The sequence below is a fragment of the Schistocerca piceifrons genome, chromosome X (assembly GCF_021461385.2).
Source record: "Schistocerca piceifrons isolate TAMUIC-IGC-003096 chromosome X, iqSchPice1.1, whole genome shotgun sequence".
Classification (NCBI taxonomy): Eukaryota; Metazoa; Arthropoda; class Insecta; order Orthoptera; family Acrididae; genus Schistocerca; species Schistocerca piceifrons.
The window spans coordinates 296,247,661-296,275,494 of NC_060149.1; the positions used below are offsets into that span (position 1 = coordinate 296,247,661).

Sequence of the window (27,834 nt, forward strand, 5' to 3'; positions counted from 1 at the left end):
ACAGAAAAAGGATGAATCAACATATAGTAAAAATAATCTCAATGGAGGAACGCAATAAGGTGGGAGATCAGAAAGGCATTCTACAAGAAGTTCGTAAACAGCTTCAAACTTTCTACGGAGAGAATGTTACCGATGATAAGAAAGCTCATAATTTTTGAGACGTGAAAGAAACAAGAGTGCATAAGATAATCGGTCACGTAAGTGCGTCGGTGCATGAGAAACAGCGTTCTGTAATCGAGTTTCGAGTTCGAAGAGTTTGCCCGTTCATGGAGTACTCTGTCCTTCAGCCAGACCACACACGAGCCCTGCAACATCTGCAACAATCCGACGCCTAGGGTTTACTGTCGTCGATCGTCCTCCATACTTTTGCGACTTGACCCCATCCAGTTTTCATCTGTTTCCAAAACTTCAAGAACACTATCGAGGACTTAACTATGATAGTGGTGAAGCGGTGAGAGCTGAGGTGAGGTTGTGGCTCCGCCAATGAAGTCAAACATTCTACAGTGGCATTGTTAACAAACTGGTCTCTCGTTGGGAGAAATACGTTCGTCACCAGAGCGACTATGTTGAGAAATAGTCGTGAAGAATCAAGATGTAGAACGTTAATAATGTTTGTTTTGTTTATAAAGCTTAAAGAGTTTTCACATAAAAAATTCTTAGGTATTACGTCTCACCACGCCCTCATAGATAGGAAGAGTCATGCGATCATGACTGGTGCCAGAGTCAAATATTCGTGTGACATTATTCTGAATGTCTTGTCCAAAAATCATTTCCAGTAGATAATTAGAGAACTAACAAGTGAAGGTAACGTCTTAGGCATCCTAGAAACGAGCATACGTGAACTATCGAATCAGTTAACATAGAGGAAGATGTCAGTAACCACAAGGCTACGATAGCAACTATGATAACGGATGTTACAATGAATGTTAAGAAAGGTAGGGAAATATTGTTGCTGACTGGATACAAATTACAGAGTATCTGATTAGCCAACATCATTTATTCAGTTCTGAGGACGAAGAGGTGGATCATCAATGTAAAAAATTCAAAAGCATCTTCAGTATGAATTAGAAAAGTAGGTTCCGAGCAAGGTCTTAAGGGATGCAGAACACCTACCGTAGTTTAAATGTCGTGTTAGAAAACTATTACGAAAACAAAGAGAGCTTCGTCACAGATTCAGAGGATGTCAAAAATTAGCTGACGAACGAAAGCTGAACGAAGCGAAAACGAGCGTAAGGAGGGCAATAAGAGAAGCGTTCAATGATTTTGCAAGTAAAATTTGTCAATCGATTTGACTAAAAACCCTAATAGGTTTTGATCTTAGGTAAAAGCATTAATCGGCTCGAAATCACTCACCCAGTTTCCATTCTGGCACTGAAACAGAAGATAACGGAGAGAAGGCTGAAATACTGAATTCGGTATTCCGAAATTGCTTCACCGCAGAAGACCTTAATACGGTCCCTCCTTTCAATCGCGGCACGAAGGTCGAAATGGCAGATATTGAGATGATCAACCGCGGAATAGAAAAGCAACAACTTAGTAGTGGAAAGGCATCATGACTATATGAGATAATGTACGACTCTACAAAAATTACGCGAAAGAATTTGCTTCCCTTGTGGCAGCAGTTTATCGTAAATGGCTGGAGCAAGAAAGGGTACCCAGCGACTGGAAAATAGCGCAGATCATACCCGTTTCCAAGAACGGTCGTAGGAAAGATAACAGATTTATGTAATTGACAAAAATATGTTGTAGAATTGTGGAACATGTTTTATGCTCAAGCATTATTACATTTTTGGAGAACGAAAATCCCATAAAAATCAACATGGATTCCGCAAAGATAGATTTTGCGAAACTCAGTTGGCCCCCTTCCTCTATGAGATCTATAGCGCTTTAGACAAGGGCGCTCAGGTCGATACCATGTTCTTTGGCTTCAGATAGGCATTTGACACCGTCCCACACTGCAATTTAGTGGAAAAAAATGATCTTACCGAATATGAGATCAGGTTTGCGACTGGATACAACACTTCCTTGCAGACAGTCATCAACAAAACGAAACAAAATCAACAAATATTAAGGTAATTTCCGGAGTATCCCAAGGAAGTGTGACATGACCGTTATGCTTACAGTGTATAAGGGCGATAAAAAGGTTTCCGTTCGAAGGCCGTACTGTCTATAATCGGTAAACCACTCACGCAAAGTCACCGTGAAAGTTGAGGCAATCATCCCACGGACGCACCAGGTTGAAGGTATCCGTTTGGTAAAACAGTGTGTCTTGCTGTCTGAGGAAGTCCATAACTGCCTGCTTTGTCCGCCTCGATGACTGTGCGGTCAGGGCGGCTTGCTAAGCGAAGGGGCCCGGGTACGATATTCCCCGCTCGGAGACTAGGTGTTGTGTTGTCCATATGTTCGTTTCGTCATAATTGACATTAAGCTATTCAGATGGCTGAATGGGCACGTCCTGAAAGCCAATTACCTCGGAAAAAATTGTCTGTTGTGCATAATCTTCCGATTGGAATCGTCGACCCATCAAGACATTTTTTAAAGGACCGAGGGCATGATAAGCGTATGGAGAGAGATCAGGATGGGTGTTCGAGTGTCTCCCACTTGAGTTGTAACTTATGCGTTAATACAGCTCGATCGGCTTCTTGTGTCGAATCGTGACCAGTACGGAACTTGTTGATGTTTGGTTTGCGGGGCGCTCAACTGCGCGGTCATCAGAGCCCGTACAAAGTCCCAATTTTGACACAGTCCAATTTTTGCATAATACAATCTGGTCACTGTCACGAATGATGGTGATGACGACGACGATGATGATGAAACGATGAGGACAAGACAAACACTCAGTCCCCAGGCAGAGAAAATCCCCAACCTGACCAGGAATCGAACCCGGGACCCCATGATTCAGAGGCAGCAACGCTAGCCACTAGACCACGAGCTGCCGACAACAAAACTTGTACCATTCCACAAGGGTGATGCTCGACAGACACGCTGCCCCATAGATATTCTTAATTCTCCGATCGATGTCTACCGGTATTTGTCATTCGGAAGCGAAGAAAAGAATAACAGCACTTTGTCGCCGTTTGGACGCATTTGGCAATAATTTTGATATAGTTGACGTTTCCGAACATACCGCACCCACGTCGGAAAAACACGAACGGTACACTAATCCCATGCTTACGTGTCGGTGCTTACATAACGGAATCGGAGTCGCGTTACTTTGGATATACGCTGAAACAACACCCTTGGACGGAATCTGTTTGATGGCCCCATATATATAAATAATCTCGTAGAAAGCCCGACAGCTCTTTAAGTGTGTTTACAGATGATGCGGTTGTCTATAAGAAAATAGCAACGCCAGAAGACAGTACCGATTTGCAGAATGACCTTCAAGGGATTGATGAATGGTTCTGGGTCTGGCAGTTGACTCTAAAAGTAATTAAATGTAACACAGTGCGCATACACAGGAACAGAAATCCACCACTGTACAACTACAGTACTGATGACAAATTTCTAGAAACAGTATCTACCGTAATGCACCAAACAGTAACTATCCAGTGCGACCTTATGTGGAATGACCATGTAAAACAAGTAGCAGGAAAAGCAGCTGCCAAACTGAGATTCACAGGAAGAATCTTAAGGAAATGTAATTCCTGTACGAAAGATGTGGTTTACAAGGACCTTTTTCGATCGATTCTTGAGTATTGTTCATCAATCTGGGACCCTGACAGGTAGGACTGATAGTAGAGATCGAGAAGAGCCAACAAAGAGCTGCATGTTTCATTAAGGAAACGTTTGGTCAGCGCGAGAGCGTTAGAGAAATGCTCAAAAAACTACAGGGGCAGATGCTACGCGAGAGACGTTGTGTATAATGGAGAGACTTATTATTAAAACTTCGAGAGAGAAATTTCCGGAAGGGTCGTGCGGCATATTAATTTCTCCTACGTACATCTCGTGATATGGCTACGACTAGAAAATTCGAGAAATTAGAGCTATACAGAGGCTTACCGACAATCATTCTTCCCACGTGCCATTCACGAATGGAACGGGGACGGTAGTATAATCAATAGTATCATAAATACCCTCTGCCACACACTGTCGGGTGGCTTGGGGAGTATTGATGGAGATGTATATGTAGAAATGCCTTAGTAATTATAACTGTTTCAATACTGAAGAGCTTACTCAATTCTCTTCTATGTATTCCTTCAACTTATTTATATTTTTCTATTTTTTCTTTAATCAAGGAGAAGCAATTCTTTCTTTAAATATACTCAGTATTTATATATGCGTAGAATTTTAAATTGAAATATTATGTCAAGAAAAGAAACCGACGACCAAAAGGGAAAAAGAAAGTCCGTTATTGGACAGAAATAAGAAGAAGAGGTTTATTGCATTGGCAGAGGAAGCCGACGCCGAAGAAGGCGAAATTGGTGAGCGTAAGGAGAAGAATTGGGGCAGGATGGAGGTCCTATCTTAAAATTAAAAAACAAATCGTTAGATTATTTACTTGCGAAAGGGAAAGTTTCCGGGCTCGAGTCCCGGAATGGTAAACATTTCTAGTCTTCCAGCTATCTCAGCTGCAGGGTGCAAATTCATTTAGGAAACAATCCCTTTGATTGTGACTATGCGATTTTCTCGTACTATCCTTCCTTCCCGGAGAGCTAGTCCCACAAGCTATGCAGGAGAACTTCTGTAAAGTTTGGAAAACAGGGGAAGTAAAGCTGTGAGGGCCGATAATGAATGATGCGGGTAGGTAGCGTGCACCGAGTCGTATGTGAACAGGTACTGTCCTGGACCTGCATAACACATTTTTACCAGGCGTTGTGCAGAGGACCCTCTATCCCACATTTATGACCTGGCTCACATAGATTTCTATTTACTGTTCTATTTTAGGGAATTTTTGTCTGGTTCACATTTTTGCTGCAATGAAGGCGTGCAGACGGCTATGACATACTAGTACCGAACAACATACACTATGACACAAGAATATAAATGTTGATTCCATGGTTTGGGAAGCGTCTTTTGTCTTTGCGAATATATTAAGAAATACACTGACGAAAACAAGAATGTTATACCACGAACATTTTTACCGAAATTTGCCTATCTAATACAGCAGTACTTCCATATTTGGGATACGTTGATTAAAATTTCATCCTTAAGCGATCTTATTTTCATTTTTCTAGTAAAGAAAATAGCCATTCGAAGAGGTCAAGAATGATGCGAGCATAGGAAGACTTTATGGGTGTCTAACGTTACTGGATCTTTTTGGGTGAAGATCGAAACGTACCATACCCATAGCAGTCGCACGTGACGCCTATCACCAGATTTAGAGCTTTGTGAAGTGTCGACTCATTGGTATGAGGGACATTGGGGAATCATACCGACAGATCGCACAGGCAGTTTTCTGTAGGACAATGACAGCAGAATAAGTGTTGATGTGGTCGATTCAGGACAACGGTGTGGCAAGAAGAGTAGGTTTAGTTTCTTCCAGAAACACTGCATCACGAAAATATCGTAGGATTGTTCGACTGGCTCTGATGGATAGACGTATGACAACAGCTCAAATATGGACAGGCAGAATGTCACCACAAAATGTCGGGAACAGTTTGCTGGAGCATGGCTTACATCATGCAGCAGACAACAAAGACTTGCATGGTTTAGAGCAAGAGCATATCACTTCGCACCGTTACACCTATACAGGGTGTCCTGAGGAGAAATGGTCAATGTTCAGAAACGATCATTGAACACAAAAAGTGTAGTAAACATGGGCTCTAAAATGCATACCATAAGAACTATGAACACTTCTCAATCTTCAGTAGTGTGAAGATAATCTCTTCTACTACAGGCTCTTTGTGTTCAGTATTTTGGGGGAAGGTAGTATGGATCAAAACTAGAAAAAAACTCCTGGTAAACATGGGCGCTAGAATGCATACCCTAAGGTCTAAGAGCATTCGTTGAGTAGGAGGGATGTGTCTTACAATAGCGAAGATGAACAAGTGCTCATAGCTCTTAACATATGCCCTTTATAGCCCATGGTTAGTGGACTTTCTTTCTTGTATTTGTCCATGTGAACACCTCCCAAAATATGGAAAGTGAAGAGCTTGCAGTAAAAAAGTATCGAAGATGAAGCAGTGCTCATAGATCTTAAGGTATCTGACCTTCGTGTCATCCTCAGCGGAGGATGCGGATAGGAGGGGCGTGTGGTCAGCACACCGCTCTCCCGGTCGTTATGATGGTTTTCTGCGACCGGAGTCGCTACTATTGCCGGCCGGAGTGGCCGTGCGGTTAAAGGCGCTGCAGTCTGGAACCGCAAGACCGCTACGGTCGCAGGTTCGAATCCTGCCTCGGGCATGGATGTTTGTGATGTCCTTAGGTTAGTTAGGTTTAACTAGTTCTAAGTTCTAGGGGACTAATGACCTCAGCAGTTGAGTCCCATAGTGCTCAGAGCCATTTGAACCATTTTGAAGTCGCTACTATTCGGTCGAGTAGCTCCTCAATTGGCATCACGCGACTGAGTGCACCCCGAAATATGACAACAGCACATGGCAGCCCGGATGATCATCCATCCAAGTGCCGACCACTCCCGACAGCGCTTAACTTCGGTGATCCGACGGGAACCGATGTATCCACTGCGGCAAGGCCGTTGCCCTTTCTAAGTTTAGAGCAAGCTTTTTTCATGCCACACTGTTGGAATGACAGAAGGATTGATTCGGTAGTTTTTGAAGGGAGGCAGAATACTCTCCGATATGTGGCAAAAATGGTTAACTGTAATCATCACCAAGGTACCAAGTGAAATATTATAGCAGGATAATGCAAGACCTCACACTGCAGGTCACATTACCAACGCCTTAAGAAACGTATGGATCTTGATTGGGCTGAACTGGTCCGATGATCTGTCATCCATAGAGCACGGCTGGGATGCGATGGGAATACTTACACTTTCATACGCTTCACCAACCAGCAGTCTTTCTGAACTGACTTAGTGTGTGTCATGCATAGAAATTCGTCATGATGACTTTCGGAGGGTGTTAGCTTGCACGCCAAAACGAACACAAGACTGCCGTGGGCTTCATCTCATAACGATGTTGGCGATGACCATCAGTTCCTAATGAAAGTTTAATCATTTAATACCCGTTGTGTGATAAACAACTCCAAGAAGTGTGTAAAAATTGGGCTGCTGCTTCACGGTATAACACACTCGATTTTCATCAGTGCAGTTCCAAGAAGTGTTTGCAGTTAACTGTTCCCTTTCCCTTTAGGAGGCTAGGGAAATGCTCTTTCTAGAGGGTACTTACCATGCTACGCGTCGGGCAGCATGACTGGACTGCGCTTGAGACGGTCGGCGAGCTCGTGCATGACGTCCCGGAAGATGAGGCAGTCGACGTTCTGGCCGAGCATGTAGAGCAGAAACCAGTCGCCCATGCGCGACCGCACCACGATGGCGTCGACGGCGTCGCGGCGCACCATGCGGAAGCGGAAGCGCAGCAGGTAGACGCGGATGCGGGGACTCATGATGATGAGCACGCGGAACAGCAGGCTCAGCGTCGTCAGGAACGCCAGCAGCAGGAACCAGAACCAAAGGAAGACGTAAATCTTCTCGTTCACCACGTTTAGCGGCAAGATGCACACCGCATCCAGCTTCTCTATCTCACCCGACACTCCGTATTTGTGGAACGTGCACTTGGTCATCCGAGGGAAGATGTAGATCATCGGATCCCAACGGTCCTCTTGGTCACTTTCCATAAATGTCAGTACGTCGATGCCGAACGTTAGGAATGCGCCGTCGAAAAACCGGTTCATCAGGAACATTTGCCCTACAACAAAAATGTCCTCTCACATTCGGTACACACAGAGTTGTGGAGTAGATACCGTAAAATAAGTAATTTTTAAGTAATGTTTGCTAAAATTTCGATGATATACAGGGCATAAAATCCCGTCTGAGGCCTGAGATCATTTTTATGTTAATAGTTGGCAACCAGTGCTGTACAATCGCAATAAAGTCATGAGATGTTCAATTGACTCTTTCATTAGAACATGTTACGCGTTTGGGGATTACACCCATCTTCAGACATCACAAACTTCAACTCCTTCCTAACCAACCAGGGGTGCAGCCTTGACAACTCAACTTTTTTTTTGAGTTAGTGATCTGACAAGGACAATGTGCGTTGCAGCCACGGATAATGGAAACCAGGGGATTGGCAACAGCATGCTCGTACAATTGACGTACATTTCGCTCTAATAAATATTTAAATACATGTAAGGCAAGAAGCTACATTTAACCATTTCTTGACGTTACAAACAATATTGAAATGTAGCTCCTTTCAATTAAATATTGGTGTTGTGTTATACAAGGGGAAAAAATATTTCCGGACTCAAACTTCAGAGCGTGGTTCCTTAGCAACCATCAACACAGTAATGTTGAAAGGAATCCTCTTCGGTACGAACACTTTTCATGCTAAGTTTTCGTGGGTACTACGACAGCCACTTGTCAGGCATTACATCACTAAGTGGAAACTGCAAGGTATGTTTAGACAGGTAGAGCGAGCTTTTACTTGAGCAAGACAGTAGGAAAGCTGGGTGGCAGAATTCGTTTTGGGAGGCCTCATGGCTATCACGCAAAAGTACAAGAGTGTGCTGAAAAGTAATGCCTCCGAATTTTGTGTGTGTTCCATCTTAAGGCTTTTCAAATGAAACAGACTTCATTAACATTCAACTTCTTTATTCTTCATGACTACATACCCCGGCTACGAGTACTTTTCTCCCAGCGAGAGATCAGTTTATTGATATCGTCACTGTTGAATGCCTGATTCTCTTGACAGAGGCACAGCCTCAGCTCATCTTGCATCGCTTCATCACTATGAAAGTGGAGTCACCGAAAGTGTTCTTTAAGTTTTGGAAATAAATGAAAATCGGATGGGGCCAGGTTGAGATTGCATGGAGGATGATCGATGACAGTGAACCCAAGACGTTGGACTGTTGCAGATGTCACAGCGTTCGTAATGCCTGGTATTGTCATGCTGAAGGATAGGGTGTTCCATGTGTGGAAGAACTCTTCCAAATTGTGCTTTCAGTTTTATGAGGGTCTCGCAGAACCTTGCAGAGTTTATGGTGGTCCCTTTAGGAATGAATTCCAAATGCACCCCAGCTTGAACATCCTAAGATATTGTCAGCAAGAATTTGATTCTTGATGACACGGTCTTGAACTTTTCTGGCGTCGGTGATAATTCGTGGCGTAACATCACACATGCTCTCTTGTTTCCGTGGTCGAAATGGTGAACCTAGCTTTCATCACCTGTCACAATGTGCCGCGGCCGCTGCATACGAACAGGGCAATGTTGTCTTCTAGAGCACTCGTTTGGGTTCACACCTAGGTAACTACTGCACGTCTCTGAATGCACACCGCACGAACGTGACCAGTAGAATTACAATCAGCATAGGTCGGCTGATCGCCATAGATTACTATCGTGCTGTATCCACATACAGTAATATATGATGGTAAATGCTTGTGAAGGTCGATTTCTATTTGTCTAATTCCGTTCAAAGCAGGATACTACCGAGAACGTGACCGTTTCTCTGTAAAGTTACCAACGACATTTCCATACGCTGACACTGGCGCATTTAATCGGTCTGCAGGGCCTCAAACGAAAATTCGAATGTTGCAATACTTCGTCCCCCTAGACTAGTTTGAGTGATGGAGACTTCACCAATATTACCATGAGTGTGGTAGAACTTCATTGATCATCCAGTAGATTCAATAATTTTCTCGCATAGATTAGGAGTTTTCGGTTTAAGGAACACCACCTGCCTAACAGTCAAAAAATAAATGCCGGTAACATGATTAATTAGAACTTTCTAGTCAGTCTTCAAATTCACATGACTTCGGTTTTGCAAATGATCTATCAGTGTGTCTTTTTCTTCTAATCTCAACCATCGTAGTGTGCCTGTTTGCCTATTATGGTGCGTGGCAGTCGGCGTGCTCAGCATCGTCCGTCGCTAGTAGACGGCGGCGGCAGTCGGGACGGTTGTACGTGCAGGACCACGAAGCGATAACAAGCAAGCGCGGGCTGTATGTAGAGCAGGACGTAACGGAACGTGTGTGTAACTAGTGAGGCTAGGTCAGTCGGTATTTTGTGACTAATGTGGAAATTTGCAGTGAGTACTGTGGTTAAATCTGTGGATATTATGAATTACTGCCTTCAGAGAGGAATTAAGCCCGTATAGCATGGGCTTGATGGTATGTTGCTGATGGAACGTGGAAGATGGGTTATAGATGGGAGCAGCTTGCTGTTCTGTAGTACGGATGAGCGGAGCCAAGGGAATGTTATGTGGCAGGTCTTCTGAGTAATTCTGTACCGAAGGGAATTTACAGCTCTGAACAGACATTATTCATTGCTTGTTGTCACTGTCTTTTGCCGTGAAATTCTCTGCCTTCTGGCTTCCTAAGCATTGTACACTGTAGAGCCAAGCAAACTGGTACAAGTGCCTAATATCGTGTAGGGCCCCCGTGACCACGCAGAAGTGCCACAACACGACGTGGCATGGACTCGAATAGTGTCTGAAGCAGTTCTGGAGGGAATTGACACCATGAATCCTGCAGGGCTGTCCATAAATGTGTAAGAGTACGAAGGAGAGAAGACCTCTTCTGAACAGCACGTTGCAAGGCATCCCAGATATGCTCAATAATGTTCATGTCTGGGGAGTTTGGTGACAAGCGGATGTGTTTAAACTCAGCAAAGTGTGTCTCGAGCCACACTGTAGCAATTCTGGCGTGTGGAATGGCTCAAGTTCGTCGGAATGCACAATGGACATGAATGGATGCAGTTGATCAGACAGGATGCTTACGTACGTGTCACCAGTCAGAGTCGTATCTAGACATACCAAGGGTCCCATATCACTCCAACTGCACACGCCCCACACCATTAAAGAGCCTCCACCAGCTTGAACAGTCCCCTGCTGACATTCAGGGTCTATGGATTCATGAGGTTGTCCCCATCCGCTCGATACAATTTGTAGCGAGACTCGTCTGACCAGGCAACATGTTTCCAGTCATCAGCAGTCCAATGTCGGTGTTGACAAACCCAGGCGAGCCGTAAAGCTCTGTGTCGTGCAGTCATCAAGAGTACACGAGTGGACCTTGGGCTCCGAAAGCCCATATCTATGGCGTTTCGTTGAATGGTTCACACGCTGACATTTGTTGATAGTCCAGCATTGAAATCTCCAGGAATTTGCGGAAGGGTGGCTCTTCTGTCACGCTGAACCATTCTCTTCAGTCGTCGTTGGTCCGGTTCTTACAGGATCTTTTTCCGGCCGCAGCGATGTCGGAGATTTGATGTTTTTCTGGATTCCTAATATTCACGGTGCACTTGTGAAATGGTCGTACGGCAAAATCCCCACTTAATCGCCACCTCGGAGATGCTGTGTCTCATTGCTCGTGCGCCAACTATAACACCACGTTAAAACTCACTTAAATCTTGACAAACTTCCACTGTAGCAGCATTGACCGTTTTAACAACTGCGCCAGACACTAGTTGTCTTATATAGGCGTTGCCGACCGCAGCGCCTTATTCTGTTTGTTTACATCTCCCTGTATTTGAATATGTATGCCTTTATCAGTTTCTTTGGCGCTATAGTGTAGAACCCACATAACGGAACAGACGTTATTGGTGATTCGTTGGATATCGGTTTCGTGAGTATACTGTGGTGCGAGCATAAAGTCCATAGTGAGGTGATGTGGGGACTAGTTATAGCGCATTTTTGGTATTATCATTTCCACCTAACTGCGGAGTGCTAACCTTGTCATCGAACCTCTCGTGGATTTTCCGGTTTCTTGCTGGGCAGCAGGAGCTGTATCCTCAAGTATCTCTGTTTCAGATTAACCTTACGTATGGTAACTACCAGTTATCTGTGTGGACAGTAAACAGGAAGGCCCAACAAGGAACGGCGGTTAGATGAATGGAAATGTACCAGGCTGGCGACAAAAGATGCAACTGCATCATCCACTTCACCGATGTTCACAAGTTATGTAAATGTTTGTTTTGTACCTTTATGTCCTACATAAATGTGCTTTCGAATTTATGAATGAATGAATTAGATTTTAGGTTTGGATTGAGTAATACTATTGTTGGCTTCAGGTTTTAGTAATGCTATTACTGGGATTAACTGGAAATGTTCAAATAAAAGTGCAAGGGGCCCTCTGTAGAAAATTATAATATAGAGATGTGTGGGCATAGAACGGCTGGGAACACACGAACGGTTCACACTAAAAACTGTTTTGGAACAACTCTGGGCTGGGCCCGTTTTACAGCCATGTATGTCCTGCTAGTATTACAGGGTTGTTGCTATCGCTGTATAATGTGCGATAACTTTCATGTCAGGAGATAAATGTTAGGGAAAGCATATGGTGTTGCTTTCGAATATAAGTCGAGTCAAAGCATCATGAACTTTAATGTCTTTTTGTAACGGTTTGTTGCACTTCCTGCCCCGGAACCTAATCGTATTATGCTTTCTGTGAAGGTTTTGTATTTGGGTGTGTAACATACTACATAAATGTAATGCTATTGTTCCAATGAATATCATCACTCTGTACTCATTTTTCGAGTTTGAGTAATTGAAGTTCCTAGGCACAGTAGTCACAAACAAAGCCGAGTGACGCTGACGGCTCCCGACTCACCCACCGATGTAAAGACTGCCGGCCGCAGCACGCTGCTCACATTATGTCTGTACACCGTCACAGCAGGCAGACTATGCCGACCAGGCCTGATATGTACACACATCAAAAAAAGTTTTGCATCACCCTGTTTCCCAGAACTCCTGAATGTAGACGTTGACTGTGGATATTGTATCACAGACACAGTCCATTTGGCTGTTCAGAGATGTCAGTAAACCTCCCAAAGATGTAAACAACCATGGATGAGCAGCGCCTATTAGAGGGACGGGGTCCGACAGCTGATTAGTTCCAGTCATTCCACCAGGAACGAGGTACACGGCTCGTGTTGTCTGTAGTTCAACCATGCCTAGACGGCAAACACCGCGGTTCGATCGCGTCCGCTTTGTTACTTTGTGCCATGAAGGGTTGTCACCAAAGGAGGTGTCCAGGTGTCTCAGAGTGAGCCAAAGCGATGTTGTTCGGACATGGAGGAGATACAGAGAGACAGGAACTGTCGATGACATGCCTCGCTCAGGCCTCCCAAGGGCTACTACTACAGCGGATGACCGCTGCCTACGGATTGTGGCTCAAAGGAACCCTGACAGCAACGCCACCGTGTTTAATAGTGCTTGTCCATGGCGAGGTCCTTCTTTGCAACCACGAAACCATGCAGCGCGGTATAAATGGGCCCAACAACATGCCGAATGGACCGCTCAGGATTGGCATCACGTTCCCTTCACCGATGAGTGTCGCATATGCCTTCAACCAGACAGTCGTCGGAGACGTGTTTGGAGGCAGCCCGGTCAGGCAGAATGCCTTAGACACACAGTCCAGCTAGTGCAGCAAGGTGGAGATTCCCTGCTGTTTTGGGGTGACATTATGTGGGGCCGACGTACGCCGCTGGCGGTCATGGAAGGCGCGTAACAACTATACGACACGTTAATGCCATCCTCCGACCGATAGTGCAACCATATCGGCAGCATATTGGCAAGGCATTCGTCTTCATGAACGATAATTCGCGCCCCCATCACGCACATCTTGCGAATGACTTCCTTCGGGATAACGACATTGCTCGAATAGAGTGGCCAGCACGTTCTCCTGACATGAACCCTGTCGAACATTCCTGGGATAGATTGAAAAAGATTGTTTAAGTGCACAGTGACTAACCAACCACTCTGAGGGATCTACGCCGGTTCGCCTTTGAGGAGTGGGACAATCTGGACCAACAGTGCGTTGATGTACTGGTGGATAGTATGCCACGACGAATATCCCTCCCTAAGATAAAGGGGTCTTAACCATCAAATAGACAGACGCAGACAGAGAGATCCTATGGCAGTTCCGTTTATACCGACTGAGGAACGGAACTCATAAAGTAGTGTTTATATAACCTGAAATTAAGATTAATATATTGTTAGTCCAGGGTTTTTTTCCAGATAGATTATTATATGTTATTACTAGGCTTCTCTATAAGAAAGATGACTCAACAGACGTCAATAAGTACCCTATAAAAGTATCAGTTTGCAAAAGTATTTTATGGTGATGTACTCATGGCTTGTGAAATAGTGGGATACTTCTCTATTCACAGTTCTTCTTTCAAAGGATTCACTCTTCCGAAATGCTTTTTAAACATTCAGTCAGCAGATAATAAAAATTTTAAATGATGAAATACCACCAAATAGTGTCTTCTGTGGATTATCAAAGATATTTAATTGCGTCCGTCGTATCATCCTATTAGATAAGTTACTTTTTTATGAAATACGTGTCGATTTATTTCCCATTTTAGTAACAGGATGAGGAAGTGGCACTAGGCTGTTCACAAAAATGATAGGGTGACACCACATCATCTGCGTGGTGAGAAATTACAGTGGGAATTACACAGAGTTCGATTGCAGGTCGATGAATCTGTGGCATTCGATATGATAAACGTACTCTGGATCGTACCAAACGGCAGGAATTTCAGAAAACTCTGCCAGTCTTGGCTGTGTATAGGTTAAGAGCAAACAGCGTTCTCAAGGAGCTTCGTGTCTTTTAACCGTAAACTCTGGGTGCACTTTAGTGTTCACCGTGTGGCACAAGGGTTAAAAGTTGTGTCGGATAGCTATAATTAAAGTGCAGCTACTCACGGAGCTTCAGTGTGGGCTGTAATTATCGAATGACAGCGAAACTTAGTAGATATGCTAATGTGTTAATGCATAACTTATTCACGCTGGAAAACAAATTAGTTCCGGTGCAAATCTGGCGCTGTACACTGTTTGTATGACCGTTTGACATCCACACTGTCGTTTGATTACCATAACGTGAGTGAGCAGTATGGCTATCGAGAAGGGAGACCGCGCCCTGTCAGTGAAACTCCTTTTTTTTTTAAATGGTTTAAAAAGATGATAATGAAATTCGAAAACAAGTGTGAGTTTGGTGTGGAAGTGGAAGCGGAAAAGTCTTATCCTGGTGGGAGTTACTGACGACTCTAATTACCTCGATGTCGACGAGATGTTAAACCAAGTTACTGACGAGGTTGCTGTTGCTGTGACTGACCATGCAGCATGAGCCCCGGGATGTGGTAGTGTTCGTGCAGTGTCACGAAAATCGTCATCCCATGGTCGGTAGTACAGAAAGCTTTGCCGTCTGTTTTACACGGGTACACGTACAAGATCAGGACGGTGCAGCAGCTGCAACCTCATGGTCGGTAGAGACGTTCTGAATTTGCTCTTCGGTTTCTGGCACGGATCGGAGTTGGTGACATGTGGCTGGGCAATATTCTGTGGAGTGACGAGGCTCATTTTACATTACAGGGTGCAGTGAATACACAGAGCTGCTGAATTTTGGGTACTGTGCAACCACGTGTTGTGCACGAAGAGTCACTGCACTCGCCGTATATGACTGTATGCTGTAGAGTCACGAGCACCTTTACTATCGGCCCGCTCTTCTTCTAAGAGAACACACCCAGAGATCCTGTCAGGTATACTATGACGTTTGCGTGTTATCGAGATGTTCTACAGTTGTTATTCCTGCTTAGCCGGCCGTTGTGGCCGAGCGGTTCTAGGCCCTTCAGTCCGGAGCCGCGCTACTGCTACGTTCGCAGGTTCGAATCCTGCCTCGGGCATGGATGTGCGTGCTGTCCGTAGGTTAGTTAGGTTTAAGTAGTTCTAAGTCTAGGGGACGGAAGACCTCAGATGTTACGTCCCATAGTACTCAGAGGCATTTGAACCATTTATTCCTGCTTTAGAAGAGTGCAACTGTGTGGAAACTACTGTTTTCATTCAAGATGGGGCAATTCATCAAGTCGCTTGCCCAGTGGAAGATATGCTTTGTGCAGCCTTCCACGAACGTGTTATCTCCAAACGTTTTCCAGATGCATGGCCTGCTAAATCACCCGATCTGAATCCATGTGACTTTTGGCTCTGGGGACATCTAGAATAGCTTGTTTACCTGGGACACGTTCGGCTCTACCTGATCTAAAGGCCAGTATACAGGGACACGTTGCTCAGGTTCCACCAGAACTGCTGTGAGCAAATGTTGATCACGTCGTTTTACCGAAACAGCATCTCTTCGACGTCTCCAGTGCTCACATTGAACAAATTGGGTAAGTGGCCGTTAATAATAAAATCAACATTATGCCTTTCTCACTTGTTTGACCTTTTATGGCCACGTCTCATTCCTAATCCATTAGAGATGGAAACATTTCTATACGTCTTTCTTGCATTCATAGAGCCAGATTTTCACCTGGTGACCATAACTGGAACTAATTATTTTCCAGCGTAAATTCGTTCCCAAATTAACGCTGCAGAATATCTAACAAATTTCGACGCCATACGACAAATAGAGCCCACACTGGCCCTCTGTGAGTAGATGCGCTTTAACTATAACCACTTGGTGTATCAGACGATACGGGAACCTTGGTTTAATAGCCTGGATCGCGAGGATGACAAAGAACTGTAAAAAATCATAGTCGCGTATTATGTTACGGACCGCTGGTGTCGATTATAGCTGATGCAAAACAGTCGTTAACGACTAATTAATCCCTGCAGCATTTGGGCAAAAAACCGTCTCTTTCAAGGACAAGTTGTATGTACGAAATGCGAACAAGCCACACACGAGGAAGGAGCCTCTTGTGCATCACTAAGTAAGCTTTTCGGACGATGACCTTATGTGGAGTCGAGACTGTAAGATTCTCATTGAAGAGAAAAGTATCCAGGAATTTCATCTACTGATGCTAACTAATTTTATCCAGTTCGAAAACCACATGTGCTGGTTGCATATTTCACTTAAGTGGCGATAGAATCATCCGATACAAAGGTTTGTCAACATTAACACTATTAATGAGAGGTTGTATGAAGATATGTATATTCGAATGTTCACGTAAAGATAAAATCTGCAATTTCCTCCACACCCCACTAGAAGGGGATAGACATAATCCATTGGTGCTCAGCATCTCAATAAAAAAAAAAAAAAAATATGTTCAAATGTATGTGAAATCTTATGGCACTTAACTGCTAAGGTCATCAGTCCCTAAGCTTACACACAACTTAACTTAAATTCCTAAGGACAAACACACACACCCATGCCCGAGGGAGGACTCGAACCTCCGCCGGGACCAGCCGCACAGTCCATGACTGCAGCGCTTTAGACCGCTCGGCTAATCCCGCGCGGCGACATCTCAATCATAGAGATAGATAAAGAGCAGGCTAGCAAGTTAGACCATACGCGAAAGACACCATCTGAGTCAGAAGAACGCCTTTTAACAGTTCTGAAGCCTGCTCGAGGGCTTCAACAAAGTGGAAAAATTGCCAGAATGGTGCAGTGTTTCCATCTCAATGGTGAGGAAACGGAAGGAAGGGTACTAAACATCACCGGTAAGTTCAAATGGTTCAAATGGCTCTGAGCACTATGGGACTTAACTTCTGAGGTCATCAGTCCCCTAGAACTTAGAACTACTTAAGCCTAACTAACCTAAGGACATCACACAAATCCACGCCCGAGGCAGGATTCGAACCTGCGACCGCATCGGTCGCGCGGTTACAGACTGTAGCGCCTAGAACCGCTCGGCCATTCCGGCCGGCTCACCGGTAAGATGAGTCCCACTCTACAGTAGACCCTAAATAGGTTCACATTATACGCAGAAGATTTACAACTCGGATTAGATACCTGTCTTCGTATCTTCAAGACATTATATTTTAAACTATCAGACACCCCTGTGCTTAAGTGTTTTAGCCTCCTAGGAATGGACAGCCTCAATAGGGGAGATCTAAAGGAAAGGTGGCCATCTTTGAAGACGAAGCTTTCCACTTTTCATGTATCTCTCTCACTATGAACATACAAGCAGTTACTTCGACAGTGTGTGTGCATTACGCGGTCACTATAGAATTCTTCTATGAACCCCTCAAGAGGCATTAGCCAAAAATACTATCTTCAACTTCATCATACATCACCTTAGCTTTATCCTCATCTGAGACATGTTTAACACAACTAATGCCCTATGGAACTCCTGTACCAACTACTAACAGTACCAAGATACTGAGAGCTACACGTTGTCGGAGGAGCTATATCTGCTGAAAATGAGGAACAGCACAAACTTGAGGACTGTTAAGGGGTTGTTCCACATCATTGATTCCTTGATTTTTTTCTCCTGTCCTCGCTCAGTGGAAAGTGCTCGACGATATGCGCTCCAAGAGACTCAATACATTTGACAGATTTAGAAGTCTCAAGAGTGCATATTAACTGTGCAGCGGATAGTGCAAGGTTTGCGGGAGAACATCTGTGGAGTTTAGAAGATCGGCGAGAGGTAACAGGAGAAGTGACGGTGGATTGTGAGTCGTGCCTGGATAGCTTAGGCGCCGGCACGGTAACTCAGCGTGTTCGGTCAGAGCGCTGGCTGGCCTCTGTAATTATTAAAAAAAAAAAAAACTGAGTGAAGGGATCAAAACGAACTTCAATTAATGTCATGTGACGTCCGCTGCGACCCAATACAAGGAACAGTAACGAACAAAACGCAAAAAATTTGGCAAGGCACTTGTCCTAGAAAGGCAAAGGTTCCAGGTTCGAGTCCTGCTCCGGGACTCAGTTCTTTTTTTTGCCTGGAAATTTCACATTTCGTAGTGTCTGAAAGAAATCTGCGGAAATCGACGCCCAGCAAGACGCTACTGTTAGCGCCAGCCAGAATTTAGTACAACAGACTTCCTTTAGGCCGGCATCCGACAGTCAGGAACGCCCGATAATCCGGCATCATCCCAGATTCTGAACCACTCGGAAGTTTTCACCAGGCGTCTGCTACTGTTAGACGCAATCAGCGTTGTTCAGAATCAATCGGAAGCGTTCGAGTTTTACTCGACTGATCTCGGCTGTCACCACACTGAGGTTCAGTTCTTTGTTTTGATTGCGAGCTGTTTTCGCCATTTTTTCTTGCGAAGAATGATCGGTATTACCGTAGTGAGCTCAAATATCAAAGTACCCTGTGGAAGTTTTATCGCATTTAAGCATTGACAATGTTATCTAAACCGGGACATTCTTCAAGTTCTAAATCGAGAGACAAACGTAAGCACGTAACTCTGAGCACCATCCAGAAACTTGAAATCGTCAAACAACTGAAGAAAGGTGAGAATAGAAATATTCTGATGAATGAATTTAATATTGGCTAGTGAACCATTTACGACATAAAAGAAACAGAAAGACGAACTAATGAAATTTGCTTCTCAATATGTGAAAACTGAAAAATTTGCTCCAGACAAAAATTAAAATCCCAGAACTGCAACAAATGGATATCGTATTGTACAGATGGTTTAGTCCAGTATGGTCCAGAGGAAATCCGATAAAGGGGCTAATCGTTACTGAAAGGGCAAAGAAATTTGGACAAGATTTAGGTGTTGCCGAAAGTGAATGCAATTTTCTGATGGTTGGCTCAGAAACTTTTGAGTTTCGGCATGGAATTAGAAAACTTGATGTAACTGGAAAAACACTGTCAGCAAACCAAGACTCAGCAGAAAAATACAAAGACCAGTTTGAAGAAATAATATCAGATACTAATCTAACGACTGATCAGATTTACAATGCCGAGGAAATAGGCCTATTAGGTGGTGCCTATTAACATCTACTCTAGATGGGGGATGTAGAAAGGCGGTTAAGGAGTTTTAAAAAATGCAAAGACAGATTGACAGTTTTTCTATATGCTACTGCTTCTGGAAGCCACCGAAGAACTCCTTTTGTAATTGGTAAATCTGGAAAACCTCGGGCTTTTAAGAATGTTACGAACTTGCCTGTTCATTATGATGCTCAATAATATTAGTATATGACTGCCATCCTTTTCAAAAACTGTTTCTTCATCGTTCTTGTTTTGAAGAAAATTTAAAAACTTTGGTATACTAGAAGACAACAAAACCATTCTCCCTTTGGACAACTGTAAAACACATATGCCAGTAGCTGAGTTGGTTTTTGGAAACATATTTACAACAATTCTCCCACATGATGTCACATCACTGATTCAATCAATGGATCAAGCGGTCATCCAGAACTTTAAACTATTTTGTAGAAGCTCTTTCTTTCTGGCCTGTTTAACGCTGGCTGTGATGCAACTGACTTTCATAAAAGTTTAATGTACAAGACGCCGTCTATGCAGTGGCACTGTCTTGGGCTCAAGTACCAAAAGTTACTTTACAGCGGTTCTGGAGAAAACTTCGGCCAACAGCAGATCCTACATTTGATTCAACACTACAGATTGTTGAGGAGGAGTAACATCCCGAATGAGTGTGTGAAGTTTTGGATGTTATAAGAAGAGTAACCAACAACAATCCTTTGCAGAACGTATCTGAACTCGCGGAGTGGATTTAGATGGATGGCAATGAAGCTATCGAACAGGAGCTAACCGATGAGCACATTATCCAAAGTGTAGTAAACCCTCACCCCATATACAGTCTTGAAGAGAGTGACTCAGATGAGGAAACGGAAGAAGAGGAATCAGCTGGGCAGAAGCAGAAGATTCACTAAATAAATTCATCACTTTTGCTGAGTGTAATGCTAATTTGATTCCTCTGATTTTATTGATTTACATATCATTAGAAATAACTCTTATGCCAAGCGAGAAAGACTTCGAAAACAAAAACCTATTCGAATATTTTTATGTCAAACTGAACCAAAGTATTATACAGTACTTGTGTGTAAACTAAATGTCTCGAATAAAAATTTGGCACTGGCCTAATTTTGAGCTAAAGTTATTGACCTCATGATTTTGCTAATCAACATTTTACTACAAAACACCGTGTTACAGCTGTTTTAGATGTACGGTAGTAAGAGATACCGCCCGATAGTATGGCATTTTCGGTTATTCGGCACCGGGCCGTTTCCGAACGTGTCGGACTATCGGACTTCTGCAGTATTCCTTCACTATCGAATGAAAGCGGAGAAGAACGATTGGGACTTCTGTAGCTTCAATTCTGAAGTTTACAACCACCATTTCTGTAAGCGGGAGCTGGATTCGATATTATTCGTGACACGTAACGAGGTACTATGGTACGTTATAGTGTCTTATTAGAACTGCAAAAGAAGTACGTAATTCTATCCAGTACAGGCACCACTTAATAGGTTTTTCCTTCGATCAAGAAGCACTGCAGTACTTTGTAACATATTCGGACAGTTTTACGTAACTTTATACAGTTCTTGCGGTCCTTCCCCTTCCTGCGCGAGATTAGATACCGAATCTGAGACTACCTATCAGGTAGTTTTATACGCAATGTCATTGTCCCTCAAGATATCATTCTCAATTTTACCCTGATTGTAATAACCTTAAGTAGCCACAGTGCTCCTTATTTGTGGATAATTATTTCTCTGGTGTCCTCCCAGTTTGCTAGCAACCAATCGTAAAATGCAACAAAAAATTAAGAGAATGGAGGAGTGGGTAGAAAACATTGTTGTCTTTTTTTTGTTGAAATGTCTCTCAAAGCACTTAATATTTTACAACGCGTTAGCCACAGAGTGTAGGATACAGACAGAAATTGTCTGCTCCCGTTTTCTCAAAAGTTTGCACTATCCAGCATCTGCTATGGATGTGTGGTATATGGTTTTGCCAGACTATCATATTTAAGTCTTAACACGCTGTAGACCATGAGGAAATCAAGGTAGTCATTGGGTCCTATAGGACGAGTCCATTCTCCGCTGCCCTGCAACTCCTGGTGATGCGACAATCGCAAAATGTTATTCATACTACATTCATCTGAACATTAGAAATTCCTGCTCAGCTTGCGCGCGACTCACCAACAGTCATCACCGAGAAACGAGACCTCAATTTGGGATTGAAGGAAGGATTTTAATTTAGAGTTTGGTGCGATGAATATTGATGTTTTACACACTCTTTGGCCTCTCAGGAGGCTCATGTGTATTTTAAAGTGTGTTAATTATATTGTAGATAGATTTTTGATTTGTATCCTTTATATTCACGCTCATCTCATAATATTTTAGGAGTTAAGAACTTGGACCTCGTGCGCCCGAAGAAAACTAGCAGTCATCATCATCATCATCATCATCATCATCATCATCATCTATAATGGAATCATTACTTTACATACTGTGTGATTATGATCTACTGTTTTATTTGAATGTGGAGGCATACATGGTTGTACTTGCAGTCCTCGTAAATAAGCATCTGCAGAGAATGTAGTACATGTCGTTTTTGTGAAAGCTGTTAAATTATTTTGCAGAAATAGGCTACCTTAAAACACGCTAATCCAGTTTTGTACTACCTAAAATACTCCCTTCAAATCAATTTAGTATAGTGTAAGAACAAGAAATAATAAACAAGATCGCAAGTTTTGAGTTCTTGGATGGACATGCTGAAGGGAAAATTTTATCGCAAAAGCAGTATAGTAACTGCGAACTTAAGGGATATGAAGAACACTGAGTTAAAACGTAGGTCATTATGTCCATTCGTTGATGCAATTTGTGCGTAGCCCCTCACGTAGATAAGGAGTATTACTTACATAAAAGTAAGTAATTAATACTTTGTGTGGGATTCATCTAGGAATTTGTTTGTTATATATGTAGTTGCCATAGTGTGCAAGTAAACAAGATGTCGGTCGAATTCAGTTAAATGGCTAGCTAAACGCCTTGAAGTGATCTGTGGGTGACTTTTTACATGCATTCTTGAGGATGCAGGGCATTTCCAGTGAAAGGTAATGCTAACGAAATTTAAATGAGAAAGGGTGGAATTTGTATGTTAGAGACAAGGACTGGAAGATTAAAGCAAAATCTCACTTCTGCACCAAAAACAAGTGGGTTCATTTTACACACAACGCGGGCAGGTGGCACGTACACTTTCTCTCGTTGTGGTAAGTCAAGATAGAATAGTTACCGATTTCTGCTGATGGCGGATGTGCAAACTATCTTAGAGTCATCTATTTTCTTTCCCAACACGTTAAATGTGTACCATCCAAGTCAAAATTAACGGAAGTATGAACAACAGTGTATCTAACAGACCAAGAACACTTACGCACGAGAGAGATACGTAACTAAATGCCTCTTGCTGTAATATGAGATTATAGTCTATATTTTTATGAAGTGCACTGATGTTCTACCTCAAGAATGTATTGGACAGCAGCATATAAATTATGGCATGAAAAGATGGCCAGTTAGACTCACCAACGACGTTAACGAGGGACAGCAGCTCGCACAGATAGTAGCGGTAGGCCCACCAGTTGTGATAGCGCAGGTTGTCCCACAGGTAGTCTAGAAGCAGTTTCTTTTTCTGCTTCTTTTCCACCTCAGAACAGATACCCACGTCCAGGTCCATTATAAGGGCGTGGATCTTCCCTCCTTCCCAGTTCTTCCACAGCCAACGCGGCGTGTAGAACAGAATAGCCTGCAACATGTCGAATACCACTCACGTAAAAATATATTCGTGTAAAAAGCTCTAAATAATACAAATTGGAAGTATTTAAGTTATGAAATGATTTGATTTACATGAGTTCAATGGCAGATAAACAGAGAAAACAGAAGAAAGGAAAAAGAATATCTGAAACATCCGAAAACGAAAAAAAGTCACTTTCTCAGCTTACAGACGTATTTATAATATCTTCTTCTACGGGAGAGTTATGTGCAGATTTACAGAGTATGACTATGTTTCAAATACACCAATTTGAAGTTTACGAAGCGGAAAGCTATACCATCAGTTTTCGGACGCGAGGTTGGTGCTCCAATAATTGTTCTCGAAATACTTTTGTTGGAAACCATTCACGCATTGTCAAGATGAGTCGGTAACAGATTTTTATATTGCATTTTATTACCTCATTGATTTCTGAGTGACATTCAATGCCTGATTATTTTTTACGTGTGACAAATACCGTGTAACAGCACACGACCATCCTTTGTCCAACACTCAGTGGTAATTTAAGTCTTGAACACAAATTTTATATTATTTTCTTCAGACAATTGAATTCTCCATTGTCAAACGTGTATATAAGAAGTTGTTGGTACGAAAATACGTAAATTTGTCAATGTAACTGTGAAACCATTAGCAAGAAAAAAAGCCTACATTTTTCCCTCTGCATAACTCCTTAGTTAAACATCTAAACACCAACGAAATTAAAGGCATCCATTCGCGGTTGTCTCGTCATTAAAAGAGAGCATGTTGCACCTTTGATAGTTGGGTATCGTACTCCTAAGTGAATTTACTTTTCGTTATTGGCACAAATGAACAGAAATGTTTGCAGATTTGTCCTGTGTGAAAGCAGATTTAAAAACAGAACCGAAAAATTACATTACGTACATATTCTCCAGCGATCTTCTACTGCACGAGACGAATGCTGTACCACAATCATAATTATAAGGTGCCCACTTAAACACACACACTATCTCGTTACCATAAAGCGAGAGATAACTCCGTAAAACAGAAAGCAGTTTAAACTTATATCTAGTATGATCTTGTTGGAGTTGAGAACTTTAATTAACTACTTCAGTTTCAACTTTGTAAGAGCGTTTCTTATTTTTGGGAATAGAAATTCGAGTGCACAATATGTCAAATCCGTAAATGTTTTAAAACCTTATGATATACATCTACATCCATATCTGCATCTACATTTGCATCTATATGCATATTCTTCAAATCACACTTAAGTGCCTGGCAGAGGGTTCATCGAACCACCTTCACAATAATTCACTATTATTCCACCTCCAAGCAGCACGCGGGAAAAATGAAAACCTATATCTTTCCGTGTGAGCTCCAATTTCCCTTATTTTACCATGCTGATCGTTTCTCCTATATAGGGCGGCATAACAAATATATTTTCGCATTTGGAAGAGAAAGCTGGTGATTGAAATTTCGTGAGACGATCCAGCCGCAACGACAAACGCCTTTGTTTTAATGATTTCCATCCGAAATCCTATATCATGCCCGTGACACTCTCTCCCCTATTTCTCGATGTTTTAATAAGGCCAGCTGAACTCGGAGGGTAACTATAGTGGCCATCACGAGAGTCGTCAGCCCAAGGCCACACCCACTGCATGCACTCTTAAAGGCTGTGATTCGTCCAGCTCACAGCTTTGTTTCCATATATACACTGTAGCAGTAAAGGAGGTCAACGCCAGCTGTATGGTCAATGTTCCCATGCGGTATTCTGTGTGCACGTGTATGCAAATTCATGAACTGATAGAAAAAACTTGTGGTATTTTCGAATTGAATCTATGTCCTATTAACAGTACAGTAACATTGGCAGGATCTGCAGGTGTGAGCACGTGTTTTGATTCTCCAGGAAATGGACATAAACGACAACGGAAATCCACAGACTCTGACGACTCTAACAAAAACTAGTTAGTAGAACTGTGTTTGGTTACTACGACATAGGTGATTATCCGACGGCTGGAAAAATACAGCGTGCTCTCCGCGCAAAAATTAATTATTTGGCTCAGATCTCCGTTCGTCGTCTTCTCGGCTCAATAGGGTTTTGGTTCTGAAAGTGGAATTATGAATGAAAATGTATAAGGGAGTGCAGAGACACTGCAGCAACAAGAGCGTAGTTTTTGTGTACAATGCAATTATTGCATGCTTTGGAAAATAGGCTTGTTGTACATTTCGAAGGAACTAGGGTTTCACGAAACCATTTGAAGAAATATAATTCGTCGACCTCGAAGGACATAGTAGTCTGAAAGTATCTACAGTTCTACAGTTGCTTTTGTATAGCGTATGTCAGTGTTTTGGGTGATGGGTGCGGTGATGAAGGGACTATGCAAATAAAAAAAATTTCGAGAGCTGGAAATACATTTTGCCCTATTGAGGTGAGTCGTCGCAACAAAAATCCTGGTGGAGGCATACAATCACACACATGCTGCCGTGCACATCGTATATCGTAAACAAATTGCGTTCATAGGTAAGGGCGGCCATACTCCTGGCCGCCCCACCTAGATATTAGGAAATGTAGTCAGGTGTTTTTCTTTTAATAAAATGATTTAAAAGTCGTGTTATGTAGGTTTTTAAAAGGACCGGAACTGGAACTTTTTATGGCTGCTTAAATTCGCCATTTGCCTTCCAAAATATTCAAAATACTCCATGCGCCTAGGTCTACTCCCCTCCTCTTAGAATGGAAAGTGTCCATCGCACTACAGTCAGATTTAGTGATAAGATGGTCCAGGCGATAGCCCGTCAAAAACAGAACACAGATCAAGCATGAAAACAGGAAGAAGATGAACTGAAGTGTGAAAAAAGAAGCAAAATGAAAACAGTGAACGTTCCATGGTCAAGATGTGCAACATCGAGAGAATTTGAACAGCCAGGGCGTCGGGTTTATGTTGTAACGGTGTTGGACTGCGAAGGCGGAGACGCGTGCCCAGGTCTCCCTCGTACCCCTTTTTTTCCATTAAATTATGAACTGTCTGTCCGGTCATTGACGAGTCTGTTCGCTGTATTCGATCTTGTGTGTGTCGTGGCGTAACGTTTGTTTGCAACAGTGAGGTGTAAGGAAAGGACCTTCAGAGGTACGTACCTCCTATTTGTTTTACACAAGTACCACATGTTATAACTCCTGAGTTCCGTTCTGGAAGTTTTGACTCTTGAATTCCTTTGTTGAAACATAGTTTAAACCCGTTTATTTTTTATTTTCATTTCTGTGAGAAGTCTGTGCGGCTTTCTGCCTGCTCTCACGATTCATCATATTTACTTGCGATGGTAATATGTTCATACCACATGGCTCATATTCTACAACTAACGCATAGTATGACAATTGCCAAGACTACAGAAGGAGAACAGACACGACAATGACCGGACGGAAGGTTCATAATTGTGTGGAACAAAGGGGCACGAGGGAGTTTTGAACACGGATCTCACACCGTGACCACACAGCCACGACACCGTGGCTCTTGCAATTCGCTCGATGTTGTACGTCTTGAGCTCGGCCCATTCAGTGTTTCTATTTTGCTTCTTTTTCCACAGTTTAGTACGACTTCTTGTTTTCATGCTTGATCTGTGTTCAGTTTTTGACGGGCAATCTACTAGGCCATTTTACCACTTAATCTGAGGGGGTTGCGATGGGGATTGTCCCCAGTTAGAGACTATTGAATGGACGGTCTTGTTCATAGGTGACACAATAAAATAATGATGTGTCAGGTGTTATTACAATTAATTTTATAGTTTCCTTAACAACTTGCTCTAGCAGAGCAAACAGAATGCCAGTTCATCAGCGGCGACACTTTTTGTTGCACAAACTAAACAGTTTCTCACTTCTTACGATATTTTGCTTTGAATCTAGGAACAATTTTATGTTTTTACAATAAAATATGTATCACATGCATCCATAAACTTTGAGAATATTCATATATTTTTATCTGTGCACGTAAGTTAGTGCTTCTGTTTCTCTTCCCCAGGTTGTAGTAAAATTATTTTTCTTGAAAATTTCTTGTAACTTAATTTTTATTTCTTTCGTAAAAACTGGCAAGAATTTCTTCTGAAAAGTACTCCATCGTACTGTATATACTGAAAACAGAGTTGTCTAAAAATGTTTACGGAATTTTTACTAACATCTGTCGTGATGAACACGACAGTGATGCAGCAGCGACTCAGCAGTACAGCCGCATAGTAGCAGCAGACGGACAACGCAGTGCAGGTCAGCCTACGACATAAGGGAAGTCGGGCAAGGACGGCCAGACTTAACAGACGTTCACCTTTTAACGAGTGTAACAAGACAATGGAGCTAAACGTTCCCCCTTTAAAGTAATTCACAAAACATACT

At 42.8% G+C, this 27,834-nt stretch overlaps 1 protein-coding gene across 1 annotated transcript in view; it reads right to left on the bottom strand.

The window, feature by feature from the left end:
* The window catches only part of LOC124722320 (innexin shaking-B), a 407,608-nt gene that overhangs the window by 138,559 nt on the left and 241,215 nt on the right, over positions 1 to 27,834 (bottom strand). The window contains exons 2-3 of the mRNA XM_047247498.1: positions 23,258 to 23,477; positions 7,290 to 7,808 (exon numbers count right to left, since the gene is read on the bottom strand). Of these exons, the coding sequence (XP_047103454.1) occupies positions 7,294 to 7,808; positions 23,258 to 23,477 (735 nt within the window). The 3' untranslated portion in view covers positions 7,290 to 7,293. The remainder of the gene's footprint in view (positions 1 to 7,289; positions 7,809 to 23,257; positions 23,478 to 27,834) is intronic.